The following is a 24129-nucleotide window of genomic DNA, read 5'->3' on the forward strand; positions in this document are numbered from 1 at the left end:
TGTTCAAAAAAAGAAGAAGTGGTTTCCTCAAGGTTTAGGGATGGCAGTGGAACGGGGAAAGTGGGGCCCGGCCCCGCCCCGCCTCGCCCCGTTTGGACCAGGGATGAAGGGTATGAAACAGGGATGGAAGCGAGGACAAAGGTTAAAATCCATCCCCGTTCGGGGATGGAGGTGGGGATTGACGTACACTTTTTCCCGCCCCGCCCTGTCTCGACACAATCCCCGCCTCGACCCGTCCCTATCACTTTTCCCTGCAATATCCCCGCCCCGCCTCATCCTCGTTTGAACCGGGGATGGAGGACATGAAATGGGGATGAAGGCGGGGGTGGAGGTTAAAATCCATCCCCGCCCGAGATGGAGGTGGGGATGGAGGTTCTAATCTTGAGGTGGGGCGGGGGTGGAGACCTTGTATTCTTGAGGTGGAGCGGAGATGGAGGTTCTAATCTGGGTTGCGATTAAACAATGGGAGTAGGGATGGCAGTGGGGCGGCCCACCCCGTCTCAAGATTTTATCCTCCACCCCGCCTCCATCCCCGGCGGGGAATGGATTTTATCCTCCATCCCCGCCTTCATCCCCGTTTCATGTCCTCCATCCCCGGTTCAAACGGGGATGAGGCAGGGATATTACGGGGAAAAGTGGTTGTGACGGGGCGGGGTGGGGGAAAAGTGCACGTTCATCCCCGCCTCCACCCCCGGATGGGGATGAATTTTAACCTTCGTCCCCGCCTCCATCCTCGTTTCATACCCTTCATCCCCGATCCAAACGGGGCGGGGCCCCGCTTTCCCCCGGTCCACTGCCATCCCTAAATGGGAGTAGGCCACCGCAAAATTCTAATATCCAGTGCTATTTCAGTAAATTAGTCCAAAAAGAAGGGCTTTGTGGTAAGAGATTTTCCCTCCGCGTCTAAGTCTGCGACTATATAAGGCCCGCGACTTTCCGGAGCACACGAATAGTCTCTCTGTAGCGCTCTCGGTTTCTGCGTCGTCCTTCAGATCCGAAATTTCATCTCCCTCTGTGAGCACTTTTCCTCCATCGAGATCTATTTTTCTCTTTTTCCTTCTTCTCTTCCTTCTTTCTTCCCCTCATTTTCTTTCTTCTTTAGTTTCCGCTTTTGGAGTCGGTAGAGTATAGTCTGCTGGTGAAAAGACACGTTCTGATCTTCTCTGATCCTTTGGAGTTCTTCGTTTCCCACTTTCTGTCTCTGCAGGATCGGTAAATTTGCAGTAAAAGACGGTATTTTAGGGATTGTAGCGTGGTTTCTGAGTGTCGATCTCTGATGGCGAAGATCCTTATCCACGGTACGCTCCACGCGACGATTTACGAGGCAGATTCGCTCTCCGATCACCACTCCGGTGGCGGCGGACCGAATTTCTTCCGGAAGGTAAGATCTTCGTTTTTAAGTTGGCTTGCAATGGGAACTTTTCCTTGTTTTCCAGAGAAAATTAAACGTTTTGGTTATTTGGATCGAGAGTTTCGTTCTTCTTTTCTGAGAAATTATTGATGATTTTAATTTTCAATCACTTGTTTATTTCATTATCTTCCTTGTTGTGAATTATGTAAAGGTGTTAAATAAAAGGAAAGTTTTTGCAATGCGAAACAATGCGGATTTGCTTGGTTATGCATGCTGAATTCTGGAATTTTTATTTGTCTTGTGCTTTAATGTATGCAACAGAAACTTTTGGCGATTAATCATTGTCTTCTGAAGATTCGATGTGCCTTTCATCCTCTCTTCTGATGGAAATCCTGAGTGATGTTTAGTTTTGTATGTGTTGTAGCTATAGGAACTAAAATGTTTGGGGTGTGGCCCTGTGCGAGAACTGTGCGCACAGATCTTGGATCTCTATCCGGCCAGGGAGGTGGATTGTGTCTCTCTTGAGAGAGAAGAGTTCCTCATGCTCAAGGCACCCAAATACACATGCACTTTCAGTTCAATATCTCAAAAATGTAGATCGAAACTAATAGAGAATCTAAATACTAGAATCTGCAAAATTGGCTGCAGCATGTGCACGACGGTAATATGCTGTTTTCCATAAATTTCGTATTGTTTAGTTCGCATTAGAAAGACTCGGGTGATTTCCCAGTCTGAATCGGCTCAGGCTTCCCAACCTGATTTAAATCCTGGACTCTGGAAACCAGTGACTCTACTTGAGATCAATACTGAGAGTTCAAAATCCCCACATTGAATTACTCTACACGTGAATTCTGGATTTAGTTAACTCCATGATCTTTAATTGAACCCACCAGCTATGTCAAACAGACATCTCAGGAAGGTATGCCTACTGGTGCTTGTACAACATTGGACCAACATTTACACCGGACACACCACGTGAATCTTCATTTGTACGATCAACACCATGCGTGTGACTTTGTATTTTGGATGCCCTTGAGTCTTGAGCTTGCTGATTTGATTATTTTACTTTTTACAATCTTCTATTGGTGTTGTTTTATGTTTGTTTTTTGATATTGAGTCACGGTGGTTCTTTGGTTGCATTTGCAAATTTGGAATCTTACATAAGAACGTTCATGTACAAACATGTATGGGTGTTTACATCTCTATACTTTTTTCATCAAATTCTAAAGTTCATGCCCCAGATTGTCTTGTCACCTTGTATCCTTGTGAGGTGACTTAGCACTAAATGTAGGACAGTTAAAGCAACCATAAGTAAACAAATTTCCTCTTCTAAATAACATAAAATTTGTGCTTTACAAAAGTGCTGCTTAAAACATTAAGTCTTTATTATTATGTTCATTGTATGTTTATGTTTTCTTTTTACCAGGTACCTTAAAGTCACTGTTTATTCTTACTGGATTTTTAATAGAAACTTTAAAAAGGAAAAAGGGAAATAAGTTCTGTCATGGAGTCATTCTAGAATCTATGAGAAAAGGTGCTGGAAAACATGCTATTAACCATTTCCTGAACATGGTAATGTGCTTTTCTCCTGAACTTTAGCTTTGTCTGATTCTAAAACCTTGATATCGAGAGTGAGAGGAGATAATGTATGCATCCTTTCCACAGGAAACACTATATACCACCACATGTTTTTTGTAGTTTTTCTTATGTAACATTTGTTCCCTTTCATTCTTAATTGCGGTTGCAATTAGAAACTTGGATACCATTGTTAGACAAACAGTACTGAAGAGAGATTTTAAGAAAGATTCTTCATGGATCAAGAGTGTCATTTTTCTGCCCGAAGGTTTCATAAAAATTCTATTTGAGGATCATCTTTATACTACATATTTGTTTGATGATTCCTTTTTCTTTTCTTTTCTGTGATTTTCTATTTACTCTTTGTAAATCCTTTTATAGCTTGTAGAGGGAATCGGAGAGACTGTTGGATTGGGCAAAGGGGGCAGTGACCTTTATGCAACTATAGATTTGGAAAAAGCCAGGGTCGGTCGAACCAGAATCATACACAATGAACCTGTTAACCCTCGATGGTATGAGTCCTTTCACATCTATTGTGCACATATGGCTGCCGATGTAATCTTTACCATAAAGGAAGAAAATCCTATTGGAGCATCATTAATAGGAAGGGCCTACTTGCCAGTTGATGAGATCCTAAATGGACAAGAAGTAGATAGATGGCTTGATATATGCAATGAAGACCGTAAACCTGTTGGTGGAGGAGCTCGGATCCATGTTAAGCTCCAGTTTTTTGATATCTCTACTGATCGGACTTGGTCAAGAGGGATAAGGAGTGGTAAATTCCCCGGTGTACCTTACACATTTTTCTCTCAGAGAAAAGGATGTAAAGTTTCTCTTTATCAAGATGCCCATGTGCCTGATAATTTCATTCCTAAGATCCCTCTTGCTGATGGGAAACTGTATGAACCTCAAAGATGTTGGGAAGATGTCTTTGATGCAATTAGTAATGCAAGGCACTTGATTTACATTACTGGATGGTCTGTTTATACTGAGATCACATTGATTAGGGACTCAAAGAGGCAGAAACCTGGAGGAGATGTTACTCTCGGTGAGCTTCTCAAGAAGAAAGCCAATGAAGGTGTGAGAGTTCTTATGCTAGTTTGGGATGACCGCACCTCTGTTGGTTTGCTTAAGAAGGATGGGCTGATGGCTACCCATGATCAGGAGACAGAGAATTATTTCAGGGATTCAGAAGTTCACTGTGTCCTATGTCCTAGGAATCCTGATGATGGTGGAAGTATTGTGCAGGATTTGCAGATCTCTACTATGTTCACCCATCATCAAAAGATTGTGGTTGTGGACCGTGCATTGCCTAATAGAGAAAGCCAGCGAAGAAGGATTGTAAGTTTTGTTGGTGGCATTGATCTCTGTGATGGCCGATATGATACCCAATACCACAGTCTCTTTAGGACTTTGGATACTGCTCATCATGATGACTTCCATCAGCCCAATTTTGCTGGTGGCTCGATCACAAAAGGGGGGCCGAGAGAGCCATGGCATGACATACATTCTCGCCTTGAAGGGCCAATTGCATGGGATGTTCTATTCAATTTCGAGCAGAGGTGGAGGAAGCAAGGTGGAAAGGATTTGCTTGTTCAGCTGAGAGATCTTAGTGATACCATCATCCCACCATCTCCAGTTACATTCCCTGAAGACAGAGAAACTTGGCATGTGCAGTTATTCAGATCAATTGATGGAGGTGCTGCTTTTGGCTTCCCAGAAACTCCTGAAGATGCTGCTAAAGCTGGTTTGGTTAGTGGAAAGGATAACATCATTGACCGAAGCATTCAAGATGCTTATATAAATGCTATTCGTAGGGCCAAGGATTTTATCTATATTGAGAACCAGTACTTCCTTGGGAGCTCGTTTGATTGGAAGGCTGACGATATTAAAGTGGAAGACATTGGTGCTTTGCACCTAATACCTAAGGAACTCTCTTTGAAGATTGTCAGCAAAATAGAAGCTGGAGAGAGGTTTGCAGTCTATGTTGTGCTGCCGATGTGGCCAGAGGGAGTGCCTGAAAGTGCATCAGTTCAAGCAATTCTTGATTGGCAAAGGAGGACAATGGAGATGATGTATAAGGATATTGCGCAGGCTCTACATGCTAAGCAGATTGAAGCAGAACCAAAGGATTATTTGACTTTCTTCTGCCTTGGGAATCGGGAGACAAAAAAAAGTGGTGAATATACACCCGAGGAGTCACCTGAGCCAGATACCGACTATATTAGAGCTCAGGAAGCAAGAAGATTCATGATATATGTTCATTCCAAGATGATGATTGGTAAAATATCTCTATGCTCTAGAACATTTTCCACCTTTTATTCTCTTACCCAACTTGTTTGATTGCTTACCATGTCAAAAGCTGTTACTGGAAATATGCTGAAAACGGACTCATAATTATCTCCAATGCCTTTTTTACATTTAAAAAACCGTAAGTGTTCAATTTATACCTGTTAGAGCGACTGACATCTTTTCTTTTGGAAACCCTTGCTCTGTGTGCAATATTTGGAAAAAGTTCCCGCTGTAACTGTTTTTTGTGATGCACTTTATGTCTAATTTTACTAAACCTGAGTGTTCATAAATAAAATGAACTTGTTTGTGTATGTGAACATCTGAACCTTTGTAGGATTGAGTGATCTTTTTTATTTTGAGAAATCTGTAGGTTCATAGTAATGGGAGAAGAGAAAACCTTTGAGAGTTGTGTTTGTATTCCATCAAATAGGCATGTTGAGCCTCAATGCTGAATTCAAGTATCATTAAGAGCCTTTTCTTTTCCACAATTTCTTCCCATTGTTTCCCATATTTGTGTGCAGAAAGGAGAAATGAACACTTGGATTTTATGTTCTTAGCTGTAGTTCTAACCTGTATTTGACCAAAAGCTTATATCGTGATCTCTGTTTCTTGGCAGTTGATGATGAGTACATAATCATTGGATCTGCCAACATAAATCAGAGGTCGATGGATGGAGCCAGGGACTCTGAGATAGCCATGGGAGCCTACCAGCCATATCATCTAGCAACCAGAGAACCAGCCAGAGGACAAATCCATGGTTTCAGAATGGCATTATGGTACGAGCATCTTGGCATGCTGGATGATCTGTTTTTACTACCGCCGAGTGTGGAATGCATCCGCAAAGTTAACAGAATTGCAGACAAATATTGGGATCTGTACTCTAGTGATACTCTTGACCGTGACCTTCCTGGCCACTTGCTTAGTTACCCAGTTGGGGTTACTAACGATGGCGAAGTCACACAGTTGCCAGGACTGGAATTCTTCCCAGATACCAAAGCTCGCATTCTTGGTGCAAAATCTGACTATTTGCCACCAATCCTTACAACATAATAAAGTCAGAGCTAAGTAACCCTTACAGTGTCTTTTCCACTTGTTTTCCCCTGATCGTAGGGTTAAATCTGAAATAAAGGATCAGGAAACGCTATATTCTTATTAGGCATTGCAGTAGAGGTCATCCATTGCGTGTATCTCAATGGTGACTGTTTTTGAGTGTTTTGATTGAAAACTGGAGTTGTTTGTGAAAGAGTTTGTTATACATTTGTCTCTCTGGTTGTTTAAAATGTGCTGAAAGGTGGTCCACTTTGAAAGTAAAAAACGCCTAAAAGATGGGAGTGAGCGAGCAAATTGGAATCGTTGCTGTAAACACCAGAATGGCCACTGGATTAGAACTTCTATTCACCTGATACCCACCAATCTGATCAAGTGATCCACCAACTGGAATTGCTATTTCCAGGAGAATGAAAAAGAAAGATGATAAGGTTTCAGGCAAGTAGTTGGAAGTGTAACAAAATGTTGAGGTAAGGAATTCAACTTTTCATAAAACAAAGTTCGTTTGTGTGTGAAGGGATTTTGTTCAGATTAGAGATAAGACTTGCGTTTGGCAGTAGCTCTTTAAGTTCCCTACATGGTGGACTTCTTATTGGTTGGGTTAAGCCTGGATGTGCAGCCTGAAATTCGGATTAGACCTGAGCTGACCACCCGATGGCTATTAGGACTGGGCTTGATCGTGGGCCTGGCCGTATACGTATACTAATCTAAAAAGATGTTCCTTGCATCTCTCTCTCTCTCTCTCCATACTACTTTGAAGATGTGTTTGGCACGGTCTGTTTGCTAGGAATTGCACTTTGTATTGTGTGTTTTTCTTTTGTAAATATATGATTTTATAATCGTCAAAATTTGGTATATTATGAAACGTTGGACTTTTGAAACTTTGGGAAAACCTGCACACGTTGCAGTTCGATGATTGGAAAGTCATTGTTATTAAGTAAACCGTATAGACATCCGAGTGGGGTTAAATCATAAAAGAAAAAAAAACAAACTCAAAACGCTGTGAAAAGTATGTTTCTAAATAATATCTACAACCGACTACAACTGACCGTGCAAGATATGCATCCGTACATGATACAAACCACATTTCTTCGATCTTTCACTGAACTGATCCTAACACGGCGAGGCATAAGCCACATCGGTCCGTCCTCTCAACTACCAGGTTGGTGTTGATAGTCTTCAAAAATCGTGTCATAGGTGAGTACACCAACTTCTCATTTCTTTGCTTAATGGCTTGTCCTGAATAATGAATTATTTGTAAGAAAATGTTATCTTGGCACCAAACAACATACTCTGCTGACTGCTTTCATCGCGGAGCTTGGAGCGCAATGAAACTTTTCAACCACTACTTTAGTAGCAAGTAGTAAGCTTTATATGATGTTAGATTTGGTGCCAGTGCAATTCTTAAGAGGCTGATAAATGAACTGAGCTGCTTGCAACTTGGCTTGGTTCACCTTATTAATGTGCTTTTTGGACTTGTGAAATAAGATTTGTATCCTGTCCTATGAGCCTATTTTATGAGCTCGTTATGTTCAACAAGCTGGATTGAAGGTTCTTAGTGAATGTGATAATCACATAGCAAGTTTTTTTTTTTTGACCTTGTGGCAGGGGAGGGTCGTGGTGGGTTTCAAACCGATGTCATGTGACAAACCACGGTCACCCCTAGCCAGGAAGAAGGAACCTTTGTGGGTGGGTGATACGAAGGAACGTGTCCAATCCTTTACTGAAGCTTTATTTACTGCTTGCTCCTTCTCACAAAATATAAAAGATCAAGCAAAACTTATGGCAAGGACGAGGATTGGATTTAAAGCGACTGTTAGATTCACAAGATTGGGTTCGTTGTATCAAGCCAAAGCGATGATGCAATCAATGGCCACCCCCCACATGAACTGATTTTGGACCACTCATCTCAGTGGCGTAGCTAGGATTCATGTGTGGGGGGGCAAACAGGGGTGTAGCAAAAAAAAAAAATTGGTGTGATAGTTGGGGGTTGGGGGGCAGCGCCCCCCAAAATTTTTTTTTGAGATAAAATAAAAAATGGCTACAATTATTAATAAAAATCTATTTTATATGGACAAATCAAACTATTTGCTGCAGTCAGGGCTGGGCTATGACTGAGCTAAAAAAATGGATAAAAATCTATTTCATATGGAATCAGGGCTGGGCTAGGACTGGGCTTTAAAAAAAAAAAATTAACTGTTTCGGGAGGCAGCCCCCCCCTGCTCCACCTCTGCTCATCTGTATTGGTGATGAATGCTCATGATTTCCTTGTCAGTAATCCGTCTGCCTTTCCAAGAGCCTTCCTTTTAGCTCGTGCATCTGACTTATGAGTTTTTACCATCGGCCTTATATTCCTGGATTAGGGATGAAGTTAACAGTAGTGGTAATTTGGGGTGGGCAATGGACCTTGGTTGCATAGTAACTTGGTAACTATTATTATTTACCTAATTAGTTGCATTGATTATATGAAAAATAAAAAGATAATTAAATGGTTGCATTAATCTTTCATTTAATTCATTGTTTTTGGTATTCTAAGAATTAATTTATAAACTTCATTCAAAAATAACCTAAAAATGTGTTCGGATCAGGTTGGACCGACTTGGTGAACATTGATGTATTGGCCAAATAGGTCGGGTCATGAGTTACTCTTCAAACCCGAGCCTGTTAAGAACCAGACCACAACTCTGCCCATTAATAAATGAGTCAGGTCATCTCCGGGCCAGGCCGCACTTAAACCCGATGAGCCGAGCTCTAAATGGACTTGGGGTGGGCTCGACCGACCCAATGCCTACCCCTAGTGGTGATCATGTTGGTCACTTATAACCAACACCACATGTTAGTAGGGATGTAAATGGCCCGGACCTTGCACTACAAAAAAACAGTTGATTAGCGACGGAATTTAGCGACGGCGTTATATCGTCGCTACTTAGCGACGGATTAACGAGAGAAATGAATCCATCGCTATAATTGGAGAATTTTACGAAACTAGCGACATATTATATTCCCTCGCAAAATCCGTCGCTACTTAGCGACGGATTGTGCGAGAGAATATTTTGTCGCAATAAATACGTCAGTTCGCGACGAAATTGCGACGGCTAAAATTCCGTCGCAAAATAGCGACGACCTAGGCGACGGAATATTTTCTGTCGCCTTTTTCGTTTTTTGAATTACGATGGCTTAGCGACGGAATTAATCCGTCGCTAAGCCGTCGCGAAATGTCGCATTACCCCTAATTCCAGCCCACTTTTTCCTTTCTTCTTTCGCTGCTCTCGCCCGCCGCCCTCTCCCTCCTGCCGCCCTCTTCCTTCGGCCGCCCTATCCATCCCGTCGACCTCTCTGCCGGCCCCCACCGTTCGCCGGAAGTCGATCTTCGTCAACCTTCCGCCGTCGCTGCCCGGAGCAATCGCAGGTATTTCCGGGCCCCACCGTTAAATGGATTGGGGGTCGACCCCCTGCGTTTTCCGGCAGGGGGTCGACTCCGCCAGGCGGTCGACCCCGGTAGGGGGCCGACCTTCTGCCGTGTCCGACCGGGGGTCAACCCCGGCAGGGGGTCAACCCCTGCAGGGGGTCAACCCCTTGTCATGTCCGGCAGGGGGTCGACCCCCTGTCGTGTTCGGCCGGGGGTCGACCCCCTGTCGTGTTCGGCCGGGGGTCGACCCCCTGTCGTGTTCGGCCGGGGGTCGACCCCCTGCCGTGTCCGACCGAGGGTCAACCCCTTGTCATGTCCGGAGGGGGTCGACCCCGGTAGAGGGTCGACCCCGGCAGGCGCTCGACCCCGTCAGGGGGTCGACCCCGGCAGACGCTCGACCCCGTCAGGGGGTCGACCCCGACAAGGAAAAGCCCTTTCCCATTGCACCCTCTCCTTCATTGCGCTCGAGTTCAACCCTCACACCTCTCCATCCGCAGCCTCCTGAGCCTCTCCCATGTCCGTCAGAGCCTCATCGGAGTCACCTACATGTGCCTCCAATCGCCAGAGCCACCTCAACTCATTTTCCACAAAAGCTGAGCCCCGTTGAATGCTCAGCGGGGCCCCTCCACACCTCATTTTCCAAATGGCGCTGCCCATTAGGTCTGATAATAAAAATATAATTAAAAAAGTAAAGTTTTAATGTTAAGTGCATTTTCAGTATCAAGAAAGTTTGATTTCACATTTAGAAAAAAAAAATTTTCATTTTTGAGAAGTGTCATTATAAGGTTTTATAAGCATAAAAAAAGTTGTTTGAAACAAGCTTCTTACCTTCCTCATGGCAATTTCTGCCATCCCTAGTATTTATCGGTTCTTTGTAAAGGTTTTTTTCTCCATTACAATGGGGAGGTCATCCGAATGACTTCTAACTGGTTCAAGTCATGAGCAGTGATGTGTTGTTAATGGATAGAACCTAGAAGTAACCAGCGTGGTGAAACTCGAGCAGTACTATAGTTAGGTGTGAGCACCAGAGGTGGATGAGATAGGAGATTTGGTTCCTATGCTAGGCTAAGTTGGCTTAGCTAGGCTAGAGGTATTAGGTCTAGTGCAGATAATTCAATAGTGTAGTTATGTCTAGATCTCATACTTCATATACTGGAATACTGGTGGGGTAGACCCCAATTTATAACTTTTCTAGCAAATTTAGTCACAATTCCTACAAATATGATATTCGTGGATCCATATCCGCCCAAGGATGAGTTGGCAGGATCCTATTGTCCTAAGTTTGAAAGGGTTTTTTTTTCATGGTGACTTCATTTTAAAACATCATTTTTTTGTGCAAATTTGTCAACGGAACTCGCTTGTGCCCCGCCACCCGTGGTAAGTAAGTGACAAAAACAATGCAAATCGGGTAAATACCCATGGTGAGTAAGTAATGCAAGCGCATCACATGTTATTTAATTTATTGAATGTAACACTTTATTGTTCACACACTCACTTAGTTGTTGATATCTAGGACTGCTTTGTTGGAGTTCGGAGATCATGCTGAGCATGATTTTAATGTATGAATATGGAAGTGTTCTTATTTTTGGAGTACGGAGTCCATGCTAGGCATGGTAGTAGTTAGTGGGATATTGAAGTGTGTTTGCTGCAGGTACATGTTTGACATTTGTTTGATATGAATTATTTCGATGTATTGCAATGTTTGATGTGATTGTATCCATGCTTACATGTAGTTACTTTCAATTTGATTATGTCTTTCATGTGAAATTGTATACTGAAAGCATGCTTCAAATGAATGTATCGTGTCATGAATAGTTTGCACATGAAAATATTAAGTTATCAATGCATGCATCATAATTCTTGTGATTGTATGACATCATATATTGCATGATAAATTTGATATTTTCTTCATCATAGCATTCTGATGGTTCTCTTTTAACTGGTTAGAATACTATTCATAACATCATACGACAAAATGACTGCAAACCGTGAATGAATGTACCGTAGGATAGTGGACAATGAGTTATCGCATGAATATATGGATGGTGTTGACAGTTTTATTGAATTTGCAACGGCAAGTGTCAGTACAGTAGATCCCACATGTCGGATTAGGTGTCCCTGCAAGATTTGTAAGAATAATCGATTTGTAGAACCTCATGGCGTTAGACATCACCTATACAGGAAGGGTTTTGTGAGTGATTATCAGAACTGGACGTTTCATGGAGAAGAATTTAAAAACGATTTTGATGCACGGGTGAATGTGGTGCACGATAATCCATATACGAATTTGATATTTGATGCCGCAGGAACACAACTGGGTTCTGCTATGAGTTCTAGTGATGTAAGAACTGCCGTAGATGAAGAATCACCAAACGATGCAGCTAGTAGATTTTATGATTTACTTAGAGATGCTGATGAGCCACTTTGGAATGGTTGTGAGAGTCACACTATCTTGTCTGCAGTTCTTCAACTAATGAATTTGAAGTCCGAGTATAATTTGAGTCAATCATGTTTTGACCGTTTGTGCATGATTGTGAAGAGTATGTTGCCCAAAGATGAGAAATTGCCACAAAATTTCTATCGTGCGAAAGTTATGGTCAACGCTCTAGGTATGGGTTACAAAAAGATTGATGCTTGTCCAAATCACTGCATGTTGTATTTCAAGGAGCAGGAAAACAACATATCATGCCCGTCATGTGGGCATCCTCGGTTCAAGCCAAAGACAAGAGGCAATGGTAGCACGAGATCAAAGGAAGTTTCATACAAGTCGCTCTGCTACTTTCCTATCACTCCTAGATTGCAGCGATTGTATATGTCTTCAAGGACAGCTAAACACATGAGATAGCATGCAAATAAAGTTCGACACGATGAAAACAAGATCACGCATCCTGTTGACGCTGAAGCTTGGAAGCACTTTGATCGTACTTATCAGAACTTCGCAATGGAAGTGCGAAATGTTAGACTCAGTCTATGTACAGATGGATTTAATCCATTTGGGGGTAGATCAACTCCATACTCATGCTGGCCAGTATTTGTAACTCCATACAACCTTCCACCAAGCTTGTGTATGAAACGTCCAAATCTTTTCTTGTCTCTGTTGATCTCTGGTCCGACTTCACCTGACCAAAATCTTGATGTATATCTAAGGCCATTGATTGATGAACTAAAAGTACTGTGGGATGACGGTGTTACCACGTATGATGCCCACAAAAAACAAAATTTCAACATGAAGGTCATTGTTCTATGGACAATCAGTGACTTCCCTGCATATGGTATGTTATCTGGTTGGAGCACACATGGGAGGTTGGCTTGTCCGTACTGCATGGAGGATTCCAAAGCTTTTAGATTGAGGCATGGAAGGAAGCCTTGCTGGTTTGAGTGCCATCGTCGATTTCTACCCAGCGATCATCCGTTCCGACGTCAAAAGAATGCATTTAAAGCAGGCACAACTGAAACGGAAGGTCCATCCTCAAGATTATCCGGCATAGAGATTCTAAGAAGATTGCGATACTTTCCAGATGTATTAACAGATGCCCGCAGTCCTACACCCTTCTGTGGATTTGGGAAGGATCACAATTGAATGAAAAAATCTATTTTTTGGGAACTACCGTATTGGCCGACCCTATTGATACGACATAATTTGGATGTGATGCATGTAGAGAAAAATGTGTTTGATAATGTGTTCAATACAGTAATGAATATTAAAGGAAAGACGAAGGATAATCCGAAGGCCCGTATGGATTTAAAATTAATATGTAAAAGATCAGAATTGGAACTCAAAGAGTATAATGGCAAAGTACTGAAACCAAAGGCGAAGTACGTGCTCGGACCTGATCAAATAAAACATGTATGTCAATGGTTGAGACAACTGAGATTTTCAGATGGATATGTCTCTAACATTGCTCGGGTTGTGAAGATTGACGATGGATAGTTATATGGGTTGAAGAGCCATGATTGTCATATCTTTATGCAACAATTGATACCCCTAGCATTCCATGATATGTTAGACAAACCTATATGGGGGGTATTGTCTGAGTTGAGCGGATTTTTCAGAACATTGTGCGCATCAGAGGTCGTTGTATCAGATGTAAAGAATCTCGAGGACTCTGTCATCACCATTGTTTGTCTGCTAGAAAAGATATTTCCGCCTGCATTTTTCGATGTTATGGAATATTTGATCATACATCTGCCATATGAACTAAGGGTTGGTGGCCCTGTGCAATATCGATGGATGTACCCATTTGAAAGTTATATGTTTTTTTATATTTGTCTCTTTAATGACAGATATTTAAAATTTAAAATGTATATTCTTGTCAGATGCATGTTCGACCTAAAAAAAAGGTCCGTAATAAAGTAAGAGTAGAAGGCTCTATTTGTGAGGCGTACACTTTAGAAGAGATTTCAAATTTCTCATCTATGTACTTCGAACCTCATATTCCAACACATTACACATGCCTGCCCCGTAACGATGATGGAGAACAAGTAACTGTAGCTGACAAGCTGTCGATATTTCAACCACTTGGGCATGCATTTGGTAGTTGCCGATCAAGGCTATTGACAGATCGAGAGCAAGATGCAGCACACATCTATATTCTTTTTAATTGCTCAGCGATTGACCCATACATCGAGTAAGTATATGTATATGCAACTCAATTATAAATCCTTTTATGTTCTATATGTGGATACATGACTCGGTAATATAAGTATTTGTGGTTTGCAGACGATTTGATCTGGAGTTGCAAAGCGAAGTTTCACATCTCACTGATGCAGAAGTACAAAAAGAACGTGAAACTAAGTTTGTGGAGTGGTTGAAACAGTTGGTAAAGAAGCTAACATAAATTTTGTACTTATAAACAACACTAAGTTACTTAATTGATCGTGATCACAATCATTGTTTATGTCTGTGCGTAGGTTCGCCATGGTGATGTTAAAGATCAAGAAATGTGTGATTTAGAAAATGGTCCGACCAAAGTTGTGCAATGCTACAACGGGTATATCGTAAATGGTTATCGATTCCATACAAAAGACTACGGTATAAACAAATCAACGATAAATAGTAGCATGTGTGTCAAGGGTAGCAGCTACGGTGAAAATGAACATGATTACTACGGTGTTATAGAGGAAATAATGGAGTTGACTTACTTAGGCATGAATAACAGGGTTACGATATTCAAGTGTCATTGGTTTGATCCAACTACAACAAGACTCGACAAAGCTTTAGGCATTGTGGAGGTGAATCATAAATCCAGGTTTGGAACATATGAACCATTCATATTAGCCTCGCAAGCTCAACAAGTTTATTATACTTCATATCCGAATATAAAAAAGTCAGATAGAAATGAATGGTGGGCAGTTTGCAAGGTGAAATCCAAACTATACCCCGAGTATGATCAGTTATAGGAAGATGAGTTAGCTGAAGACAGCGATTACTATCAATCAGATGATGTCTATGACTTCGCTTATGGTCACGATGTTGCGCATGATATGCATGTCATATCTCCATTGGCCGATGAAACATTCATAGAGGAATGTGATCCAAATGATGTACCAAGTGGATGGGCAAACAATGAAGAAGAAGAAGAAAAAGAAGAAAGTCAAACTAGTGACAAGGAAGAATTCTCAAGCTAGTGAGCAAAATCTTATACTACAAACCTCTATTTAAATGCATTGCAGTACTTGATGTGAGTTGTATTGCAATACTTGGTGTGAATGATTAAAATTTTTATTTGAATGTATTGTAATACTTGATACGAATGATTCGAATGCATTGTAATACTTGATGTGAATGATTTCAATTATTTGAATGTATTATAATTTATGCAACGAATGATTTGAATTATTGCAATACTTGATGTGAATGATTTGAATTATTTGAATGCATTGTAATACTTGATGCGAATGATTTGAATGCATTGCAATGCTTGATGTCAATGACTTGAATGCATTGTAATACTTGATGTGAATTATTTGAATGTATTGTATGACATATGTTATTTGTTAGAATATGGTTTGTGGAGGTTATAGTGGTCGCTCATCCAGTAGTAGCCAGACTCAGCCTTCATCTTCACGGGCTCCTGTGATAGGTATATCATATAACTAATTGGATGCTTGATTAGTTCAAATGCGCATTCTGAGAATTTCTAATGTATTTTTTTACAGATGATGTTGCGCTTGTACACGACCCACCTACATCAGTTGATCACACAAGTCAACAGCCAACACAGGAAACAGGGTCTTCTCAGGCTGGCACAAGAAGACTCATTCGAATAGTGTATATCGATAATCGACCGTAAGTATTTTGTTTTCAATTATTGATATCTTTTAAATATTTTATATTGATATTTACTGTGTAATAATTCATGTGCAGCACGAGGTTTGAGCCACAAGAAGTAGTACGGGAGATTAGGAATTCACTTATTCAATATCTACCAGGACAAGTTGCTCAATGGAAAGAGTACCCAAAGGAGGTGTTAGACAGATTGTGGTCCTCATTCATGGTATACAGTTGTTCCTCATAGTTAATGTGTTTCATATTTAATTTATTTAAGCAATGTCTACTAACTTTCTGAAAATATTTGTAGGTTTTGAATCGCTTCACAACTACGGTGGAAGAAAATGATGCAAGGAAGGTGTGGCAGAAGGTGGCTGCCAATCGATTTGCAGACATGTTGCACACTATGAAGACTGCAACAAAAAAAACATCTGGCGTAGTAGATGATCCATTACTGTGGAAGGGCCATGGTCCTCTTACTATCATGAGAGATTACTGGGATGAAATGTGTGATAAGTGGGCGGGAGATGCATTTAGAAATCGCTCTGCGAAGGCTGCACAAAATCGATCGAAGATGCCCGAAGCCCATCTACACACAGGTGGATCTAGGACATTTGGGAGCCACCTGAAGAAAATGGTAACTCATTAATATATAACATTAATTTTATAAGTATTGTTGCAAACTTGTGTACTAAATCTTTTGTTATTTAACTTCGCAGGAAGCAGAAAAAGGAGGCAGTGTACCATATAAGGATGTATTTGTTGAAACACATAAACGGAAGACCACGGGAGTCTTCGTATTAGAGAAGGCGAGAACGACAATGGTATGTATTAATTCAATTAATAATCATTGCAATATATATGCAAGTTATCATAATGTTATCATTAATTATTAATGAATACTTTAAACATTATTTTGTAGGAGGCATATGAGCAACAGATGGTAGAGCGATATGACGATGACGCTACTCAGCATCCATCATTTGATCCTACAGCATGGGTGACTGCAGCAGGTGAACCCAAAAAAGGTCGCGTGTTCGGGTTTGGGAGTAATATGAACACTTCACCAGTTATTGGTTCTTCTAGTTACGACTCATCGACTTCTTGCGCCGACATAAGCTCCAAGCAGCTGACTATTCTTTCCGGTGATGATATACGCCAGATCATTAATGAATCACTGAATAACTACTTCCAATACACTGTCGCCCCCTTTCTTCGAAATGAGATCAAGGCCGCTGTTCTGGAAAGGGGATCTTCGATTCCAGGTCCCTCTCAGGTATAATCACATATTCAGTTTTTTGTCTGCCTTAGAACACATATGAGCATAATCGAATCACATATACAACTTTTTGCCTGCCTAAGAACACATATGAGCATGTTATAATCACATATTCAGTTTTTTCATTGCCTTAGAGCACATATGAGCATGCTATAATAACATATAGAGTTTTTTTATTGCCTTAGAGCACATATGAGCATGCTATAATCACATATAAAGTTTTTTTGTCTGCCTAAGAACACATATGAGCATGATAGAATCACATATAAAGTTTTTTTGACTGCCTTAGAACACATATGAGCATAATCGAATCACATATATAACTTTTTGCCTGCCTAAGAACACATATGAGCATGTTATAATCACATATTCAGTTTTTTGACTGCCTAAGAACACATATGAGCATGATAGAATCACATATAAAGTTTTTTTGACTGCATTAGAACACATATGAGCATGCTATAATCACATATTCAGTTTTTTGACTGCCTAAGAACACATATGAGCATGTTATAATCCCATATTCAATTTTTTGACTGCCTTAGCACACATATGAGCATGATAGAATCACATATAGAGTTTTTTTATTGCCTTAGAGCACATATGAGCATGCTATAATAAATATAGAGTTTTTTTATTGCCTTAGACCACATATGAGCATGCTATAATCACATATAAATTTTTTTGCCTGCCTTAGAGCACATATGAGCATGTTATAATCACATATTCAGTTTTTTGACTGCCTAAGAACACATATGAGCATGATAGAATCACATATAAAGTTTTTTTGACTGCATTAGAATACATATGAGCATGCTATAATCACATATTCAGTTTTTTGACTGCCTAAGAACACATATGAGCATGTTATAATCACATATTCAGTTTTTTGACTGCCTTAGCACACATATGAGCATGATAGAATCACATATAGAGTTTTTTTATTGCCTTAGAGCACATATGAGCATGCTATAATAACATATAGAGTTTTTTTATTGCCTTAGAGCACATATGAGCATGCTATAATCACATATAAAGTTTTTTGCCTGCCTTAGAGCACATATGAGCATGCTATAATCACATATTCAGTTTTTTGACTGCCTAAGAATACATATGAGCATGTTATAATCACATATTCAGTTTTTTGACTACCTTAAAACACATATGAGCATGCACAAATCACATATAGAGGTTTTTTACTGCCTTAGAACATATATCATTTATGATAGAATCACATATAAATTTTTTTGCTTTGCCTGCCTTAGAGCACATATGAGCATGCTATAATCACATATTCAATTTTTTGACTGCCTTAGCACACATACGAGCATGATCGAATCACATATATAGTTTTTTGCCTGCCTTAAAGCACATCTGAGCATGGTAGAATCACATATAGAGTTTTTCTAGCTGCCTTAGAACACATATGAACATGCTATAATCACATATTCAATTTTTTGACTGCCTTAGCACACATATGAGCATGATAGAATCACATATATATATATAACTTTTTGTCTGCCTTAGAGCACATATGAGCATGATAGAATCACATATAGAGTTTTTTTATTGCCTTAGATCACACATGAGCACATGATAGAATCACATATAGTGTGTAATTTATTTCATTATATTTTGTTTATCAATACTTACTGTTCTTTTCTTGTGTAGCCTGCTAGCGATAATCAGCGTAGTGGAGCTGAAGGGACAGATAAAGACAATGAACAAGAAGACACACAAAATCTTGGCGATGATTAGAGAGAACTGTGTTGAAGAAGTTCTATTTTTTTATGTTTCCTAATTGTAATTGTTGGATTGTAAATAATTAAACTTGTTAATTTTAAGGTGGAACGATTAATTGTTGTAGATTCTTGTTATATGAATTTTTTTGTGTGGTTTATTTTTTATTTACAGGAAATATAAATTGTACAGTTCTCGGTATTTAATTTTCAAATAATTCTTTTTTGTGTTTGCGACGGATTAGCGATGGAACCATCTGTCGCTATTCATATAAATCTAGCGACGGAAGTAAATCCGTCGCCAAGCCGTGGTCGCCGTTTAGTACCGGCGGATTGGCGACGGAATATAACGCTCGTTAGTCCATCGCAATTAGCGACGGACCTGGTGACAGAATAATTCTGTCGCCAGTTAGCGTCGAAATATTCGCGACGTAAGCATACTGTCGCCTCGTTGTCGCTAATCCGTCGCTAACATGGGTAGCGATGGATTAGCGACGGAATGTGGTCGTCGCTAATCTACTGCTTTGTTGTAGTGTTGGTCGGATCTAGGCAATAGGCATTACTTGGCCAACCTTATCCGATCTTAACTTATTTGGATTTGGATTAGGATTTAGAGTCAAATGGAGAAAAGGTGTACACAATCTGAATCCACTTAGTTAATCAGATACAATTTGTATATATAACTGGGACGATAATCCACTGGATTCAGATTTGGTTTGGATGCAGATTTGGATTGGGAGTAATTCTACATACGAAATCTGATTGTTAATTGGATACTATTTGCTTTACCAACCTCACTAATCAGATCGGATTCAGATTCAGTCAGGTATCCAACTAATCGAATATCCATTGGCATCCCTAACTCTGATGCCACTTGTTGGATCTGGATAGAGTTCTGTTACCACTTATTGAGTTGGTGGTTCTATGTTCAAGGCCAAATACTTATAAAGTCCGTGGTTCCATTTTAATGGGCTGGGGCTCACCTCTTTAATAGGGAGCACCCCCCTAACTTTCATCTTAACATAAGAGCACCTCCTAAGATAAAGTGGGTCTAATTATTGGAGGCTCTAAACATAGTGACAAAAGTTTTTATCTGTAATTTCTCGTTTTTCAAAAACTCGTGAGAAATTGAAAAAATTTCATAAATCTCGCATTTTTCAGCAAAATCTCAGCAATAAAAAAATAATTAAAAAATATAAAATTTATTTTTTATAAGAAAATATTAATAAAATTTATTGAAAAATAAAAATATAGGATTTTTTTGTGATAAATAGCCGTTTAAAACATAAATAGCACGTTTAAATCACGGTATTTATGTTTTTTCATAAATCTCGCGATATTTTGAAAATCTCACGAGAAATTGCCGTTTTAAACTTTCAGGCAATTTCTTGCGATATTATCGCAAGATTTTTCATAATTCTTGCAATATTTGTCACACTGGCTCTAAACCATCATTTGAACAGTAAAAAGCCAATTGGATAAAATAATAACAAGGCATATGCAAACAAACAAGGAGAAATTTTTTCCCATTCTGGTTAGCTGATCACAAATTAATGGTGACGTAAGACGGGGCGTTACCTATGATTTGTCTACACAAGAAAGTCGAGGTTAGATAAGGTGATATGTCAAAACACAAAAATTCCTGTCTTGAAATCCCCACCGTCCATAGTCTTGTATAAATAATGACCATAGTGACAAAAATTTTTATAGGCAATTTCTTGTTTTTCAAAAACTTGCGAGAAATTGACAAAAAATCATAAATCTCGCATTTTTTTGGCAAAATCTCGGCAATAAAAAAATTAATTAAAAAAAATATTTTTTATAAGAAAATATTAATAAAAATTATTTAAAAATAAAAATACATGATTTTTGTCACGATAAATAGCCGTTTAAAACATAAATATCACATTTAAATTGCAGTATTTACGTTTTTTCATAAATCTCGTGATATTTTGTAAATCTCGCAAGAAATTGCTTGCGATATTATCCCGAGATTTTCTCGTGATATTTGTCACTATGATCATGACATCAGCACTTTTTGTGGGCCACACTGTTTTAAATGAATAGACTAGTGATGAAGGCATTGACGGTGGTGATTTCAAAAGACAAAAAATTTGTGTTTTGACATATCACCTGATCTGACCTCCAAGAGCCACCGCACCATCTGATAAATTATATGAACTCACCGTGTGATAAATTGTCCTCATTTTTTTTCATCTTTCCTTTTATATATATATATATATATATATATATATATATATATATATATATATATATATATATATATATATATATATATATATATATATCATACGGATTCCTAGTTCCTCCACCGTTATCCACACTACCAACTTCTTTCAACTCCGTATCTTCTCCTCCCTATTCCTGCAATTACGATTCTGAGATGCCTGCCTTTATGGGTTCTCAAGGAGTAGTTTTAGTGACGACCATGGTGGTTTCCAGCACCATAATTCTCTTGCTTTTACGTCAAAAAAGGCCGATTTCGGCGATCCATTTGGAGTCTCAGGCTCGGAATCCACGGTCATGCATCTCCTCAGGTAATATAATAATGAACTCTGCCTCAAAACTTCCTAACTGTTCGTAGTTAACACCTCTAGCATTATATTATCAGGATGCAGTTATAGAATGTCTTACTCTTGCGTGAGCTGTAATTGAAACAATCATGAGATTTGTCATCTTCACGCAAATGAGAGAATTAATCTCATTTGCATTGGCTAAACAAACATAAAAAAAAATGAATGGTGAGAAATAGAAATGAGAATCAGAATCACAAGGAGCCGATCTGTGATTCTGATTCCTATGACTCCAAATCAAATTTGATTTGGAATCACGTGGCCCAACAACCCAACCCAGACTTAAGTTTAAGTTTTTTTTTCTTGAGTTTTACTCGATGAAACCGTCCCAGGCACAGAGACCTAGCCGCGCTGGCTCAACCTGCGTACTTACGCTCAAGTATATATTGAGACATAGTTGTGGAAGCAGTAAAAAATGGGGTTCCCTTGTGGCTCGAGTGCTCAGCTCTTGCAGTCTCATTTTCTTTTATGAAAAATATAATTTACAAAATTGTGTTTTAACCGTTGAGTTTTTATTAATGGCCAAAAAATCTGACGGGATTTCAGCTATTTAATTGTTGATCTTCACTAAATGAATGATATAGATCACATCGATGGACTCATATTTGATCAAAATAACTTAAAGAGGTATAAAGATATAAGGATGACTTTGGGGAAGAGTAAATCCGATTAGCCTAAATGAGTCCTCCCATCCTGGTCTAGTACCGTTTCATTCCTCGTATCCCTTACTAAAAAAAAGGATGTAGAAATGCATATCACTGTCGCTAATTGTTCTATCATTTTTATCTACATATAGATGCTATAACGACCATTGTTTTAATTTGCTTTTTCCTATACACGCATTAATTTGTTTAACAGATAAGAAAAAGGGTGAGAAGACGAAGCGAAAGAGAAGGGTACACTTTGCTCGTGATATCGTGGAGCCATCTGGGGACAATCAAGAGTTCAGAAGAAAGCACACTCTTGCTTTGAAACTAAAGTATGAAAACCAGCAGGAATGCCAAAAAACTGCAGATACCACTGCAAAAGTTTACCGGAATTCGTTGAATATGCCGGAAAACCAGGTGGTTTTGTACAATGGAATCCTACGGGATCGTCTCCAAAGAATGGCAAGGGCTTATTCATGATTTTTCACTTGCACTTCTCTGTACCCTATTGACTTCTGTTTTTCATCGTGTACAATTCTTATCTTCTTTAGACATTGGAAAACTGACCTAAACAAATGTGATTTGATTGATAGTTGGTAGATGTCAATTGTTTATCATTATACGTTCTCCCCAAGCAATTTTAGTGATGAATTTGGAATCCCCTGCATTGATTCAATCAGCTGCTATAGCTCTTTGGTCTTTTTTGGACCGGCCAATCGCCATGAGCCAAGTGCCTACTCATATTTTCGTGTCATAATCTCCATCCTACCACATGGTGGCTAGGATTAGTCCATGTTTGACATCTATTCCCTTGTCTTTCCCTGGTAAGCAAATCATATTGAAACTACACAAGATTTTTTTTTTTTATAACCAAAAGAAGTCATCTTTACGGTGTTAGATAAGATAAGTCCAAGCTGAATATGCTAAATACAATCAATGATTGATATAAATCACAATCCAGTTGCAAGAGGCAAGATGAGTCATCTTTGGTAACTCAAGGATTTACAATAACACAATCCAGAATAAATGGGGAGGATTCCAACTCAAAGATAAAAAGAGATAATTATCTCTAACAAAATAGAAAAGAAAAGAAGATAAACTTTAAAATTAAACAAGACCCCTCTTTCCTATATTCATGAGGTCCTATTGTATCTTGGCCATGTATGTATATATATTGAAGGGTGATTAATAAAAAAATAGAGAAACAGTGAGATTTTCAGTTGTGGCTAACCACATTAAATTGGTGTGTTCTTATTTTTTTTATCTCATCTAATTCTTCATATGGTATCAGAGCACTCGCAAGACATGTCGCAAAGTTCTTCAACCATGTCGTCCTCAATTAGTGAAAGTTCTGGTATGAGTTTTTCTCTCTCTTTGTTGCAGTTGCCCAATAACCTTCAACATTTCCTATCTATTAAACTCAAGGAGGAGAACTACTTATTTATGGAATCTCAATTCATGCCCATTTTGATTACTTATGATCTCATGGGTTTTGTCGATGTTTGTAAACTTGCACCACCAAAATTCAAAGGTGATTCACTTGATATAAACCCAAATTTTGTTGATTTGCTGAGGCATGACCAATTGCTTTTAAGCTGGTTATTGTCCTCTCTTACTGAATCAGTCCACAGACAGATAGTTGGACTAAACTCTTTTGCTAGCAATCATATGCTGTACATTACAGGACTAGAGTCATGCATCTTAATTCTCAATTCTACGATTTCAAGAAAGACTCAATATCTATTGATGAATATGTTAAAAAAGCGACGGCCATTGCTCAACAACTGGCCATCACTTCAAAACTGATCTCTGATGAAGATTTTGTCTAACGAATCTTAAGACGATTACCGAGTGAGTATCTAGCGTTCAAAACAACCATTAAGACGTGATCTGACTCTATCACTATAAATTAACTCATGAGTTGC

The 24129-nt window shown here is 39.3% G+C and overlaps 2 protein-coding genes across 2 annotated transcripts; both read left to right on the forward strand.

Annotated features, from left to right (window-relative positions):
- Positions 1 to 947: 947 nt before the first annotated feature.
- Positions 948 to 6293, forward strand: LOC149828447 (phospholipase D alpha 1-like). Its single transcript, XM_090017581.1, has 4 exons — positions 948 to 1014; positions 1208 to 1381; positions 3308 to 5207; positions 5835 to 6293. Exons 2-4 carry the CDS (start codon positions 1277 to 1279, stop codon positions 6266 to 6268), a joined length of 2439 nt encoding a protein of 812 aa, XP_089873707.1. The 5' UTR covers positions 948 to 1014; positions 1208 to 1276; the 3' UTR covers positions 6269 to 6293.
- A 15086-nt stretch (positions 6294 to 21379) lies between these two features.
- Positions 21380 to 22684, forward strand: LOC149828448 (cytochrome P450 family protein). The gene is made up of 2 exons (XM_090017055.1): positions 21380 to 21521; positions 22416 to 22684. The coding sequence occupies exons 1-2, from the start codon at positions 21380 to 21382 to the stop codon at positions 22682 to 22684; spliced, it is 411 nt and encodes a 136-aa protein (XP_089873181.1).
- The last annotated feature ends 1445 nt before the right edge of the window (positions 22685 to 24129 follow it).

The sequence above is a fragment of the Nuphar pumila genome, chromosome 9 (assembly GCF_984573655.1).
Source record: "Nuphar pumila chromosome 9, dmNupPumi1.hap1.1, whole genome shotgun sequence".
NCBI classification, from domain to species: Eukaryota; Viridiplantae; Streptophyta; class Magnoliopsida; order Nymphaeales; family Nymphaeaceae; genus Nuphar; species Nuphar pumila.